At 39.7% G+C, this 15,934-nt stretch overlaps 1 protein-coding gene across 2 annotated transcripts in view; it reads left to right on the top strand.

The window, feature by feature from the left end:
• RWDD3 (RWD domain containing 3) overlaps positions 1-15,934 on the top strand; it is an 83,381-nt gene that overhangs the window by 5,557 nt on the left and 61,890 nt on the right. Inside the window, exons 2-4 of one of the 2 annotated variants that reach the window (XM_052637723.1) lie at positions 2,061-2,548; positions 4,510-4,625; positions 4,724-5,210. The exons of the other annotated variant lie outside the window; for it this stretch is intronic. Of the exons in view, the coding sequence (XP_052493683.1) occupies positions 2,061-2,548; positions 4,510-4,625; positions 4,724-4,838 (719 nt within the window). The 3' untranslated portion in view covers positions 4,839-5,210. Of the gene's footprint in view, positions 1-2,060; positions 2,549-4,509; positions 4,626-4,723; positions 5,211-15,934 lie in introns of those variants that run through there. 2 annotated transcript variants of the gene reach the window in all.

The raw sequence follows: 15,934 nt of genomic DNA, 5'->3' as shown, positions 1-15,934 counted from the left end.
CCAGGCTCCTCTGTCTATGGAATTCTCCAGGCAAGAATAATTGACATAGAGAATAGACTTACAGACATGGGGATGGGCGAGGGGGTGTGGGGAGGAAGGAGAGGGTAGGATGTATGGAGAGAGTAACATGGAAACTCACGTTACCATATGTAAGATAGATAGCCAATGGGAATTTGCTGTATGTCTCAGGGAACTCAATCCGGGGCTTTGTAACAACCTAGAGGGGTGGGATGGGAAAAAAGTGGGAGAGAGGTTAAAGAGGGAGGGGACATATGTATACTTAAGGCTGATGCATGATGATGTTTGTCAGAAATCAGCACAATTCTGTAAACCAATTATCCTTCAATTAAAAAAAAAAGTATTTTCAATAGATGAACTTAAAAAAAAGAATACTTGAGTCAGTTGCCATTTAGTCCTCCAAAGGATCTTCCCAACCCAGGGATTGAACCCTAGTCACTTATGTTTCCTGTGACTATTTGTTAAATGATGAATGAAGAGCTTTAAAAATTATATCTCCCCCTTGAGAGGGAAAGTGAACCCTCTAGATGATTTCTGGAAGGCTTATTTAGTCTAGTGGTTACACGTTGTTTGTTGGTCTATTTATAATACCCATTTTACCAAGTGAAATGTAATGATCTTACTGACATCCAGGGAGCCTACTTTAATAGTAAAATTTTTTTTTTTTTTAAAAAGGAGAAGTAACAGGATAGAAGAAAGAAAGATTTTGAGAATCTGGTGATGGATTTTAGGGGAATGCACGAAGTTGTTTGGAAAACTTTGCTTTATGCGGCCACATTTTTCTTACGTAATACAAATTTAAGTTATATCATTTTAATATGATCTTTATAATGGTTACTGCCTGAGTTTTGGGGTAGTGTCCTAAAACGGTTGTGCTTTGCCTCTGATGCTGAAGATTCTACTAAAGAAAAACCTTGTGTAACGAATGTGTTTGGTCCTGTATAAATCAATGTCTATAACCATGGCTTCTGAATAAATGGAATCAGATGGCTAGAGAGCCATTTTAATGTTCTGTTCAGTTCTTTAAAATGGGGATACATTCAGGTTTCCATTGTTTAGGCTGTTGAGCAGCAATCCAGGTATGAAAATGAGAATGATCTGACTGCCTGTCTTGTGAAGGAGAATGAAACAAGGGCTGTGGAGATAGAAGTAGCATAGACGAAGGCAAGTTAACTTCAAAGAGCCTCCTCGGCATCCGGTTCTGTTCTACTCTTCTCTTCTGATCTGTGTGCTTCTGCCCCCTGCAGAATGAATCAGCCTGATGTTTTATCAACTTGCGAGAAGTGGGGTGAAGTGGTGTGGAACACATCAGAGGGGTGAAGTGGAGCAAATCTGAAAGAGAGCAGAGCGTTTCATGTTGTATCCTGTGTGTACTTTCCCATTTCCCCCTCCTCATGGAGCCAGAGAACGGCTGAACTGATGGCTGCCCCATTTTAGTTCCTCTCGCTGCCTTCATGTTACACTGATAATAATACATTTGAAGTGAGAAAGAGCGGGTCCAGGCTGTTAGTGTGTATGCATAGTCGTGGTGTTCTCTGCACCCTTACAACCACCACACGGGATCCAGTATTTGCTTCTGCTCGGACTCACTGCAACCTGATTTTCATTGGATTTAGTGTATAGCTTTTAAGCTAATTGCTGATTTTATAAATACACGATTCTATTTCTTTGAAGGTTCATGTGCGTTTATTAGGAATTTCCAGAATTAGCAACTAAGTCTGGGTGGGAAAAAAAAAAATCATACAAGGAGAAACCTTTCTGGTGACCTTAATAAAAAGAGGATAATAGCAATTGTAAATGCCAGTGAAATCCTGGGTGCTGGTTGGGCATAATTCTATGAATGTATATATGTGTATGTATATATATGGCTGAAAGAAAACACCTGTACATAATGGCTTTCTTAGCGTGATGTGTCTCTTCATAAAATAACTTAGTTTTCACATGAAAAATAAATTGACATCTGAAACCAAAATTTTCTCTTGTTAGTGTTCCATTCAAATTGAATTAGGTACAACTAATCATTATTTTTGGATGCTTTCCAGAGACAGACGGGGCTATGTTCAGAATTCTCACGAAAGCTGAAGGATTTACAGATACGGATATACCCTTGCAGTTGGTATTCCACTTACCGCTCAGTTACCCGTCCTGTCTACCTGGTATTGTGGTGAACTCCAAGCACTTGACCAGGGCCCAGTGTGAAATCGTGAAGGAGAAGTTACTGGAGCAAGCAGAGACCCTTTTGTCAGAACCTATGGTTCATGAGCTGGTTCTCTGGATTCAACAAAACCTCAGGCACATCCTCGAGCACCCAGAAGCAGGAGGTGGCGGTGAAAAGTGCTCTTCTGCAGCGAGCATGACTGTGGATGATGGGTTGTGGATGACTCTTTTGCATTTAGATCACATGAGAGCGAAGGCTAAATATGTCAAAACTGTGGAGAAGTGGGCTTCTGATTTAAGGCTGACAGGAAGACTGATGTTCATGGGTAAAATCATACTGATTTTACTGCAGGGAGACAGAAATGACATCAAGGTACCAAAACGTTTGATGTGGAATGTAAATTTGGCTATTTTCTGCTAAAATGGTGTTTTATAAGAATGGGACAGATGAATCATTGAGATGTTTCTGTGTGCACTCTTGCCATGTTAATAGATCTGTATTTTCTTTTTTAAAGACTATCTAACTTCTAATTAGAAGTGCAGACTTGTAAAGCTTGAAGAATAAGTAGAAGATTATGTTTTAAAAATCATGCCACTTAATGAAAGTGATAGGTTATTAAAAAAGAACTCTCTATGGTACACAAATGTTTGTTTCTGTAATTAGCTTTGAGCCTAAACTTTATAAATTTGCACTAATTTTGTGCCTATTTATATTTCTTGTCTTGGTTAAGCACACAGCAATGTATGTATTTGTGGGTAAGCCTGCAAAATTTTAACTTGGCAGTTAAAGATACATTCTGAAGCTTGAATTTGGTATCTGTAGTATCCGGAAAGAGGACCTGGTCCCTCTTAACCAGGATTTAGTGTGAGTGGAAGTAGAATCATTAGGGCTGTCAGCTTGTCATCTCCTCCCTAACTTTTGCTTTCCACTTGACTTGTCTCAGCAGCTGCTTTCAAAATCATCATCTTCTTCAGATTTTTCAAGTTCTCATTCTATAAACATCTAACCTGCTTTATGTGGGACCAGACAAGGAAAATTGCTTATTATATGTTAAATCTTGAAGGAGCTACAAATCACTTTATGCTTTCAAGTGGGTTGGGTCAAGAATAATTACAGTGGAATTTATTTGAAACAGATTTATCTTTCATAACTTATTGTCTTAAAGATTTATAGGGTTACTACAAATTTGTAGGATTACATAGCTTTTTCATGATGGGATCTTAACACAAAACTTGATAATTGATAACGTCAGTTAACCAGAGTAGTGCTAGGTTATAGTGTATAGGTACAACACAGTTTCAGATTTAATACAGATCTTGAGTTGGGGTCTGACCAAGGAATGACATATTTTAAGGTGATGTATAGTATATCTTGGAGAAGGAAAAGGCAACCTATTCTAGTATTCTTGACTGGAGAATTCCTTGGACAGAGGATCCTGGCAGGCTACAGTCCATGGGGTTGCAAAGAGTCAGACATGACTGAGCGACTATCACTCACTCCTAGCATATCTATAAAGCTGGACTCTTTTGGGTAAAATACTGGCTGACTGAATGAATGCTCATAATTTCTTTGCTCATATTTCCCCAAAGGGGTCAGATGTTTCTTTAAGCCAGCTCAGGCATATTAGGCTAAGTGCAGCTGTTTTGCAGATATTTTTACTCTGATTGGATCCATCAATTAACGAATATATATTTAATCATATGGCTAGACCAGAGAACTTTTAAAAATAGTTCTTTCTTTTTTATTAACTTTCCCTAAAATGCCATTTAATGTAAATATCTCTTAAATTTTTTAAGATTGTTTATCAGGATTGAGAATTACAGGTACATATTTATGGATTCCATCAATTTGGAAAGTTTGGTGCTGTGTGCCTATTAACTTCACTCTGACCTTGAAGTAGTAATAGTACTGTAATAATGACAGTGGCTGGTGCTGTATTAAGTGCTGTTGTGCCAGGCATTCCTCTAAGAGCAACATATTAGCTCATTTAAGCATCACAGCTTCCCTATAAGGTAGCTGTTAAGAGCAAGCATTTTATGGAGTAGGTTATTGAGGCACAGAGGATTTAGGTAACTAACCCCAGAATCAGCTCTAGTAGGCTGATTAGTCTAGTTTTAAGCCTGTGTAGTTGGATTAGAACCTTCTTTACTCCAGCATTCACCAGAATGTTACGCTTCCAAGTACATAAAAACAGTATAACTCTCTTACTGCTTGATTCAGAAAGCGAGTACTCTGTCAGCATGCAAACAGGCCAGCAGATTATTTCTCCTTTAAAAGTGAGACTTTGAGATTCAGAGTGAGGTATGTATTTAACATACTGTTCTATCATTTAGGAGTACCTGATTCTTCAGAAAACCTGCAAAGTGGATGTGGACTCTAGTGGAAAGAAATGCAAAGAGAAAATGATGAGTGTACTGTTTGAAACAAAAGTACAGACAGAACACAAAAGGTATAATTTAGTACTATTGCAGATGGAAAAGCAACTGAATCGATAATTATACTCTGACAAATTTAGGCATATTCATGAGTTTCTCTTGTATAATGCAGGTTTCTGGCATTTGAAGTCAAAGAGTATTCATCGTTGGATGAGTTACAAAAGGAATTTGAAACTACAGGACTTAAGAAGCTTTTCTCTGAATTTGTACTTAGGCTGGTAAAATGAAGTTGAGGACAGGAATCTTTTAGTGAAACTACAGTGTTGTTGTTGTTTTTTTTTTCTTTTTCCATTGGATTTTGAGAGTGGCTAATTTAAACTCATAAGGGGACAATTTTAGAGTTTCTCTGAAGCGGAATGACAGACACCATCATAACTTCAGGACAAAAGCCAATTCTGCTTATGAAATATTAAACAGTAAAAATACCCATGTATTCTAATTTTGCCAGTAGAAGCTGAGTTCAATAGATGGAATGTTATTTCAGAGATAAATATAAAAAGATGATGGTAAATGAGCCCTTGTGTTTATACAGAGGATTTGTTTGGAACTGTGCAATTTTCTGGCTAATTTTCTTGTAATTAAATGAATTTTTAAAAAGAGATTTGTTTTCATGTTTACTTTCTTCATGTTTACATTTTTAGCATTTGATAATGATTTTCCCTCATTCAGCTTATTATGTCTAATGTTTTAAGTTGAATGTTAAGAAAAATATAACACTGATTTCTTTGTGGAATTGAATAAATGGTTAGTTTAAATACAAACCAAAGAAGTTCTATAGAACTTGATTTACAATTGCTTTCTTTGGGGTCCCAGAATAGCATGATGCTTACTAGTTATAGGACTGAAGAGTCAATTTAAAAGAAAATTCTTTTTTGAAAAATTTACAGTCTAGTTTTACAAGGGAAGAAATGTTTTACACAAAATGAACTTGACTTACCAGAGGGAGGAAATTATATGGAGATATTTTTAATTTCTGATGGAAAATTTAGTAAAGTCTGATAATCTCAAAATGTATTTGATATTAGGAGAGCAGGAATAAAATAAAAGCTTGTGTTAAAATCTGTTCCAAAAGTATAGACAGGCACTTATGTTTAAGGAAGGATATTTGTGTTCATGAATCCACCTGTGCTTTGAAATAAGGGGCCAAGTGATGGAAGAAAACTCTCTCACTGTAATCTGCAGTGATGTCATGATAAGTTATAACTGATGGGAGGCGTAAATAAGGAGACGCGGCGGCACGCCCAGTAGTGCTTCCTGAGCATGCTGCTCTGACTATGGCAGTCCAATCTGATGGTCTCATTTTCAGATACCCTTGTAATTAAATTAGACCTACCTGTTGATCATTCTACGGGGCTGCTTTAATGAGGGGATTTTTGGTTCATTTTATCTCATTCTAGGGTGTTGGTGATGGTTTTCCTGGGTAATTGGTAAATGTAGTTAGGTTATTCTGTGGGAGGTTAGTATTCTCAGAGTTCAGAAGCTGCCAGGAGTCTCTTCCCACCGCTGCACTATTGGAGGGTGTTGTAGTCGATGCTAGATCTGCTCCAATGGTACTGCCTGGACCAGAGCTAAGATTACTGACAGGTGCTGTCTGTGGTCTGTTGGAGTTCAGAGTCACTCTACCGCCGTTTCCCCTGAAACCACTGCCAACAAATATCACGGTGCTGGGACCTGTGCTACCAATGACTTCTCAGTAGTGCTTCCTATTGGCCAAACTTGACAGGACTCCAGTTGTCAAAAAGGAGTCTGGGAAATGTAGTCTGAATACCCTAGCCCCAGAAGAAGAGAGCAGAATTTAGGAGGGTGGGTGTGCCCATGTGGAGTGAGGGAGAGGGAGCTGAGTGCCGATGGCAAGTAGGTTCCATCAGTTACCGCGCGTGCGTGCTCAGTCGTGTCTGACTCTGTGACCCCGTGGACTGCAGCCCACCAGGCTTCTCGGTCCGTGGGATTCTCCAGGCAAGGATACTGGAGTGGGCAGCCATTTCTTCCTCCAGGGCATCTTCCCAACCCAGGGATGGAACCTGTGTCTCCTGGGTTGGCAGGTGGATTCTTTACCACTGAGCCACCTGGGAAGCGCCTACTGTTATTCTTAGAGGTGTTAGTTATTCTGGTTGAGTCACCTGGATGATCAAGTGTACTACCACCAACATTTTTTATATAACTTGATAGGGAAAGGGGGAGGAAAAAATAATTAATATGCACAAAAATATACAGAACAAACAATAAAGTAGATTTGCTTAAGTACTTGTTTCTATAACGGCATGAAGTTGTAGCTGATATTTATAACCTCTTCCTCTACTCCACTGTTTTGGTTTTTTTGCTCCTGGCCAGCATGCTAGCTGTTCAAGGCTCTTTACCTAGTAAGGTAGCTGAATCTTAATTCTGATAGGTCTGAGTCCTTAGGAGTTGGTTGTGTATTAACTTTTACTGTTAAATAAGAGAACATTAAGAGGCAACCCAGATAATCCCCTGGGCTCTTGACATAGTTCATACTGACCCCACTGTGTGGCAGTAGACCAATTTCCCTTAATAATATGGATCAACCACCCCAGCCCTTATAGGGACCTCTTTTTTTGCCCACTTATAGGGATGGGAGTAAAAAATTCCGTGAGTGGATTATTAAACATAATAGAAAAATCCGTCCTAGTTTTTATTCCATAATTCCTCAAACTCTGTATTCTGGCAATGGGAGAAATAACATCATATTAATATGTCTCAGTAGGTCATTATATTACTTTATCAATCCAGCCACTTCTGGGTGATTTGGTACATGGGAATTCCTATGAATTTCATAGTAGTGAGCCCTTTCTGAAATGAATTTCTCATTTAGAATTTATGTTTTGAGAGATAACCATGTTGGTAAGATTATGGTTGGTAGTCTTACAGCAAGAGTCTTAGGATTCATATCCAGAATAAATATTTTCATGACAGTTGCTGGCCCTTCCACCAGAGAAGGAATCCAATGTGATTAACTGGTTACCAGATGGCTGGGGTCTCTCAGGACTGACCTCTGTTCTTAGCAGGTTAGGTACTCAGCAGTGACAATAGTAAGATTAGTATTGGTGAGAAGAATTTCATGTTGCTGAGTCCATGTATGGCGTTTCCCTGGTAGCTCAGCCGGTCAAGAATCCCGCAATGCAGGAGACCCTGATTTGATTCCTGGGTCGGGAAGATCCCCTGGAGAAGGAATAGGCTCCCTACTCTAGTATTCTTGGGCTTCCCTGGTGGCTCAGATGGTTAAGAATTTGCCTGCAATGTGTGAGACTTGGGTTTGATCCCTGGATTGATAACCTCTATTCCTGCTGCCATAGTTACTTGGTACATGAGCCCACTGAGCAAGCACTGGTATGCTAGCGAAAGAGGATGACTGACATCCAGAGGATGAGTCATCCTGTCCACTTAATCAAGGAAGATGTTCACCATCTTCCTTGATTGCCCTATGAACATCACATGGGACAAATTTTACTACTAGCCTCAAATTTTCTCCTCATCCTGAGAGGTCCATTCACATACTCCCTCCCCAGATTTCCTTGGCATTAGCCTTCTGATCTTATTCTTTCAAATTCCCTGACTACCTGACCAATCCATTAGCCCCTTGCCCATGAAACACTGTAGATCTACACCTGTGGACATCTCTTTTCCTAGTTACAGTAGACAACCAGAAGTACTGTTGAAAATTCTGCCCACTGAGATTTCTCTTCACCACCTTTCAGACAAGTACTAGATTGCAGTGGCAATTTCTGAAGCATATTGTGATGGAAAGAACCATCCTTGGAGTTTTTTCCTCCTCACTAGATAAACTATAGATACCACTACGACAGCCTAGGGGTGGACTGAGGAAGAAACAGCTGTGCAGGAGTAGTCACTACAACATCTGAGCCACTTGAGTGTGCAGTTTATTTGTGCCTTCAGACCTGCTTAAGCCTGGTCTTGTACACATCACTTCATTTGTACGTGCCGAAGAATTGATGCGTTTGAACTGTGGTGTTGGAGAAGACTCTTGAGAGTCCCTTGGACTGCAAGGAGATCCAACCAGTCCATTCTGAAGGAGATCAACCCTGGGATTTCTTTGGAAGGAATGATGCTAAAGCTGAAGCTCCAGTACTTTGGCCACCTCATGGGGAGAGTTGACTCATTGGAAAAGACTCTGATGCTGGGAGGGATTGGGGGCAGGAGGAGAAGGGGACGACAGAGGATGAAATGGCTGGATGGCATCACTGACTTGATGGACGTGAGTCTGAGTGAACTCCGGGAGATGGTGATGGACAGGGAGGCCTGGCGTGCTGCAATTCATGGGGTCACAAAGAGTCGGACACGACTGAGCGACTGAACTGAACTGAACTGATGATGCTGAAGCTGAAGCTCCAATACTTTGGCCACCTGATACAAAGAGCTGACTCATTAGAAAAGACCCTGATGCTGGGAAAGATTGAAGGCGGGAGGAGAAGGGGATGACAGAAGACAAGATGGTTGGATGGCATCACTGATTCAACGGACATGAATTTGGGCAAGCTCTGGGAGTTGGTGATGGACAGGGAAGCCTGGCAAGCTGTAGTCCATGGGGTTGTAAAAAGTCAGACAGGACTGAGCAACTGGACAACAGCAACTACAGCCTTCATGATTTCATGGATGAAATAATACCTCATTGGTAATGAGAAATGCAAATAGAAATTCCAACAGTATTACTTCGCCACCCACTAGTATAGCTAAAATTTGAAAGATGGATTAATAGCAAAAGCCAACAAAGAAATGGAGAAATGGCAGCACCAATATACTATTGGCAGGAGTATAAACTGACCCAAATGCTTTCAACAAGCAGTTTATCTAGAAAAACTGGCAATTCCATAGCTTATAACCCAGTATTTCTACTTCTAGGCATATACCTTACAGAAATGTGTGCATATGTGTGAGGTTACCTGTATAAGAATGTTTATAACAATATTATTTTTAGCAGGCCAAAGGAAGAAACCTAAACACCTGCCAACATAGAATAAACAAGTAAATTGCAGTATATTCATGCAGTGAAATACTACACAGCAAATTAAATGAATGAACTATAGTCATACAGAGCAACACAGCTCCATCTTTAAAAAAGCAACATTGAACAAATTAAGTAAATCCACAAAAAAACGTATACCATATGACTGTAAAACTTCAAAAGCAAGAAAATGACTTTAAACCATGAATGTATACTCAAGTGTTGAAATTAAAAGACAAGCGAAGAAGTTGGTATAATAAAAGTCAGGATGGCAGTTACTTATAAAGTGAACAAATGGGGTTGTGGTTGGAAAAAGGGCTTTTTGGGGGGTGGGGAATGGCTATATTCTTCCTGAACAGGGTACTGTTTCTCAGACCCTTGGGGTGATGTCTACAATATATATGCACAGTGATAAGTTTGGAGACAGATGTAGGAACCAGATCCTTTTGAGTCTTAAAACCCAGTATAAGCCTTTAAAAAAAATTGCAGTGGGAATTCATTGCACCGGAGACAGGTGTGATATCTGATTTACACTTTAATAAGATTGTCGGACTGTTACAAAGCAAATGAGCAATATGAGAGCCAACAGTGGAAGAATGAACGCCGGTTAGGAGCCTGTTGCAGTGAGTGGTCCAGCTGACGGATGATAATGGTTTGCTTATGATGGCATCGGAGCAAAGTGGTCAGATATGAGATATATTTTGGAGATAGAGCTGAGCAGACCTTTAGAAATATATATATTTATTTTTGGCTGCATGGGTCTTGGTTGCTGCAGGTGGGCTTTCCTTGGCTGTGATGTGCAGGCTCTCATTGTGGTGGCTTCTAGTTGCAGAGCACAGGCTTTAGGGTGCCTGGGCTCAGTAGCTGCGGCTCCTGGGCTTTAGAGCCTGGGCTCAGTAGTTGTGGCCCACAGGCTTATGCCTTGTGCCATGTAGGATCTTCCCAGACCAGGGATTGAATCTGTACTTCCTGCTTTGGCAGGTGGATTCTTAATTACTTGACCACCAGGGAAGTCTAAGCTGAGCAGATTTGATGCCAGATTGAATGCAGAAGATGAAGAAGAAAGAAATTAAAGATGATATTTAGTTTTTTTTCCTTAGTAGCTGGGTGAATGATGGTATCATTGTCTTATGAATTAAGGAAGTCTGAGGAAGGAGTCCATTTGAGATATATTAGAAAGTTTTTATATTTCTTTGATTCTTCTTTGCTGCCATTATAGATCTATTGGGGAAAAAAGGAATTAAAAAAACTAATTCAACTAGTGTTGGAGGAGGTCATGGAGAGAATGTGAACTGCTGGCTGACCCAAGAGCTGGACTTGGGCAATCACAGGCTCCTCACCTCTCTCCTGTCCTTGGAACATATGTTCTGCCCACCGTTTCCACACTAGGAGCCATTCAAGGATGCAGTCTTGAGACAGTAAGATGTGGTTGAGAACTCCTGAACTGAATATGTGACTGGACCTGATTAAGGCGTTAATAAATAAGGTTCTAAAATTCTGATGGGGTGCAGAGATCTACTCATCTTGTGGCCATCCAACACAAGCCTCATCTGTAAGTTCACTGGCTTATTAAAATAACCACCTACCAGTCTGAAGTGGACTGCCTCTTTCTTGGGTCTCTCTTTGCCCTCCATGTATGGGGGCCAAATTTAGAGCCAACAAGTTGACAAATGGAAATTTGGGCAACAAATGAAATAATTTAAAATATTTTTTCTAAAAGCAGTTTGGATTAAAAAAATTGGTTTAAATATCAATAGTTTTGATTAAGTCATATCAGTTACTCATTTTTCATCTAGTGATAACTTTGGTGAACTGTAGATGGGGTAATTTTTGCAATGTTTGTATGCACCTTTGAGTGTGAGTCTCTTACAACCATGCTGCTCAAGGTGTGGTTCAGGGACACAATCTCATGCATTGCCTCAGACCAACGGAACTAGAATCTGTAATTGAACAAGATCCTAAGGTGATCTGCACGCACAGTGAAGTTTGAGAAGCTATATCCTGTCAATGGGCTTCCCTGGTGGTTCAGTGGTAAAAAAATTCACCTGCCAAGTGGGAGATGGGCTCGATCCCTGGGTCAGGAAGATCCCCTGGAGAAGGAAATGGCAACCCACTACAGTGTACTTGTTTGGGAAATCCCATGGACAGAGGAGCCTGGTGGGCTAAAATGCCTGGGGTCACAAAAGAGTTGGATATGACTGAGCAACTCAATGACAACAACAACCCTGTCAACATATCTATGCTCTTAAAAGATGTGAGGAGGTTGAGTGTGAAAAGTTGAACAATAAATATCCATGTTATAAGGGACATTCCAGTCCCAGAAAGCTAAAAATATTTTAAAATTCCTAATTACCTTTGTCTATCAAACAATATTTGATCAAATACTTCTAGCATTTCTTATATACTCTTAATTTTGTTCTTTGTCTCATAATTAACACTCAACTGAGTAAAGATTGTGTGACAGAAGCTGTACATCCACCTTTCTTTGCATACCAAATGATCTCCATCTTATCACAACTGTGTTAGCTTTATGAGACCTTTAACACTGTTTTTTGGCCCTTTAATTGCCATTTTCCATTTATTTTTACACAAAAGGGAAACATGTAACATTTAAATAATTGTACAAATACAACTATAGAAAAAGATGCTGTTTAAATTTTGGAGTTGTCATAAAATAGTTGACTCATTTTTGTCAGTTGAGGCACCAAAGTCTGAATTTGTTTGGGCAAAAAAATGAATTTGAAATAGAAAAAAAAGTAAAAATAGGAGCAAATCCCCCATTTTGTGAAAAAGACAAAATGTCTAAGGGTTGTAAAACTGCCAAAGATGTGTGAAAATTACTGAGAAATAAACCTGATAGCTCAGTTGGTAAAGAATCTGCCTGCAATGCAGGAGACCCTGGTTTGATTCCTGGGTTGGGAAAATCCTCTGGAGAAGGGATAGGCTACCCACTCCAGTATTCTTGGGCTTCCCTTGTGGCTCAGCTGGTAAAAAAAAATCCACCTGCAATGTGGGAGACCTGAGTTCGATTCCTGGGTTGGGAAGATCCCCTGGAAAAGGGAAAGGTTACCCACTCCAGTATTCTGGCCAGGAGAATTCGATGGACTGTATAGTCCATGGGGTTGCAAAGAGTTGGATGCGACTCTCACTTTCAAAGAAGTTGGGGAGTGGAGGAGTGGCATCTTTATTTTTGATCAGTTTTTCATTTCAACTAATCTAATGCCTTAGTCAGTTCACCTTTACTGTTTGGTTTTTGACTAGATTACTTTTTTCCAAACAACGTGATCACAGATTTCAATTTCTCCAATTTCTTCAGATCACCTGATGCTATGTAGCTTTATTCTTTTTTCCCCTCTTGTACTAGTCAGGGTTCTCCAGAGAAACAGAATAGGATGTATGTTTATTTTAAGGAATTGGTTCAAGGGATTATAATGACTGGTAAATCCAAGAGTGGGCCGGCAGGCTCAGGAAGAGACCCTGTTGCAGTTCAAGTCATAGAGCTGTCAGATGGGAGACCGAGGAAAGAGTCCACACTGCAGTGCAAGTTTGGGGGCTGAGGCTGGAAGAATGCCCTCTTGCTCAGGGGAGGTCAGTCATTTGTTTGATTCACATTTTCAACTGATTGTAGGAGATCCACCCAAGTTATGGAGGGCAATCCACCATAAAGTCCACCAATTTAAATGTGAATTCCATCTCCCAAACACCCTCACAGAAATCTCCAGAATAGTGTTTGACCACAGTTCTGGGCAATGTGGTCTGACCAAGGTGACACAGAAAATTAGCCATCATACTTCTAGAGAATTACCCCATCTGCAGTTTTGCTTTTAGAGGTGAGGAATGTAGCTTTCTGTTCTTATCTGCTTAACTCATTGCAATCTCTTCCTATTATGTTTTTACTGCTATAAAACATTAAATATTGATATGAATCTGTGGCAGCATTGGTAAGAAAGATACCATTTTCAAAATAAGTTAACAACTTGACAAACTGTAGTTTACTATGGCTTGATTGGTCCTGCTGGAGACAGAGCTGGTCACAGTAATAGACTCCATAGAAAGCTACATTCCTACTAGCCTGGGAGTATAAAAAGTGTGGACTCAAGGACATATATTGATTTTAGGTAAAAAGTGAACTCATCTGCCTTGGGGCATCTCAAAATGATGTTTGCTCAGTTCTTTGTCGGCAACAGATACCCTGAAGTGTTATTAAGAGGGAATTCTGGAATTGCACTCCTTCCTGTATGGATCGGCTGCATTTCTGATACATCCGACAATGCTGCTTCTCCATCATTAAGAGATGATTAGCCTCTGCTAATCTTTAGCAATAGACCTTTCGTGCAACTAAGAGAACTATGTTGTAAAGTGCTAGTGATTTCCCAAAATTCCACACATGTACTTTTTTTTTTTTTTACACTTCTTTGCTTCTTGGGAATTTCATCCATTGCTATAAATTTCATTATCTCCTCCATGTGGTTGAGTCTCAGGTTTCCAACTCTGGTACTGATCTCTCTCCTGAACTCTAAACACCCATTTTTAACTCTGCCTGACATTACAACTTAGATATTCTGCCAGCATCTTAAGTCCAGTACAATTAGGACAAACTCATTAACAATTCTGCCTTTGTTGTTGTTGATATTGTTATTGAAATTATCACCAGGTTCCCAGGATTTTCCTTGACTACTCCTTCATGTCCATGCCTCCAGTTAGCTGCCAAATCTAGTTCTCAGTGATTCTTACATCCTCTCATCTTTTCCGTCTCATGGCCACCATACTTTACTTGCTTTTTTCCAGCCGGGACTTTCGAAAGTATCCAGACTAGTCTTCTCACCTGTTTCTCCCATCCCATCCTATACATCAATACGGATGATAATAACTCATATTAAACTCTTGAGATCAGATGTATGTTATTTTAAATAATTAGTTTATTTTTAAGATGTGTTTTAGAATATAGACCTTTTTCTTGTTAATTCTGGGAGTTTTAGAAAGGTAATATGAAGAAAATACTCTGTATTACAAAATCCCCATAATGGAGACTGGGGGAGCATCCTGTAATCAAACATCGCTATTTCTTCAGTGAAATGTATGAATATTCACATTAAGTAATATAAATGATACAATTGGTATAAATAAATAAATGATCTCTCATTGTGCATGTTAAACTTTCATACCCAATGTGTTCAGATCAGACTGGCTTTTATCTCCAAATGCATTGTTAAAAAACTCATTTTTTTGATTTTTGCAACTTTTGGACTTTGAAATTGTGGATAAGGATTGGTAGAACTGAATTAGGTAAATCTTCAAGTAACCATATCACTCCTATTTTCTACTGGCTTAGTTGTGAACTCTTCACTCTGCTATTTTCAAATGCCTTCTCAATTTGGTTACAATCTATTATTCGTGGATGTATCTTCCACTCATCCTCTGTATATTATAGTTTTAAATATACCTTTATTGTCTGCATTACTAGAGAAAAGGTTTGTGAGGGTAGAACTTTGCTGATTGGAATCTCAGTCAAGATTGAGTTGTGTGAAATGAATACAAAGGGTGTTACAGAGAAATTCCAACTATCCCTCTGGGTTCTGGAAAGACTGGTTTGTGTATGTATGGATATATATATATATAGATATGTGTATATGTATATATAATTTCAAACAAAACAAAATCTATGATTACAGGACCCATGATGTTTAGTATCACAGTTTCTGCTTCAGGGGTCCTCTGAATATCCTGAGCCATTTTAAGGGAGATTGTCCACCCAGACTCTGGCAAGTCTCAGAGCCTAGAGGAGCACTTTTTTTCCTGGCGCATTAACAGGCTACTGGATCTTGGGAAGCTCTGGCCAGAAACCAGTGGCCGGGATGGCTAACACAGCTCCTCTGCACCGATGAGCTTCGGTACTCACACGGAACCTGGGCAGTGAGAGAGCAGTGTCTACTCCCACCTTGTTCCCTGGGGCTCGCTGGTCTGTTCTGGGCTTACTCTGGGGCAGTCTGTGAATGCCACCTTTGCTTTTGCCCACTTGGTCCTTTCAGGTTGGTTCTACTTATCTCCAGGCTCTGCTTTCTCTCTCACTTTATTAATCCCTACCCTTATTATGTCCTCTGAAGAGAGAAACACTAGTGGTATTTTCCTAGGTCACTAAGTATTTACCTAATTTCCATTCTAAACTTCTTTCTCAGTAGTTTTTTACTAGTAATTTTGCAAGTAGTTTCTTAACTGGGTACATTGCTATGTAGAATAAAAACTGTATTTTGCACCTTTCCTTGAAGGTTGGTATGGCCATAAGACTAAATTCTGGGTAAATGGAGGTACTGTATGTGATTTGCAGAAGGGCTTCTTGAAGATGTT

The sequence above is a fragment of the Budorcas taxicolor genome, chromosome 3, assembly GCF_023091745.1.
Source record: "Budorcas taxicolor isolate Tak-1 chromosome 3, Takin1.1, whole genome shotgun sequence".
NCBI lineage: Eukaryota > Metazoa > Chordata > Mammalia > Artiodactyla > Bovidae > Budorcas > Budorcas taxicolor.
The sequence above is the reverse complement of the archived record's forward strand: the minus strand, read 5'-3'. Positions and strand labels throughout refer to the sequence as shown.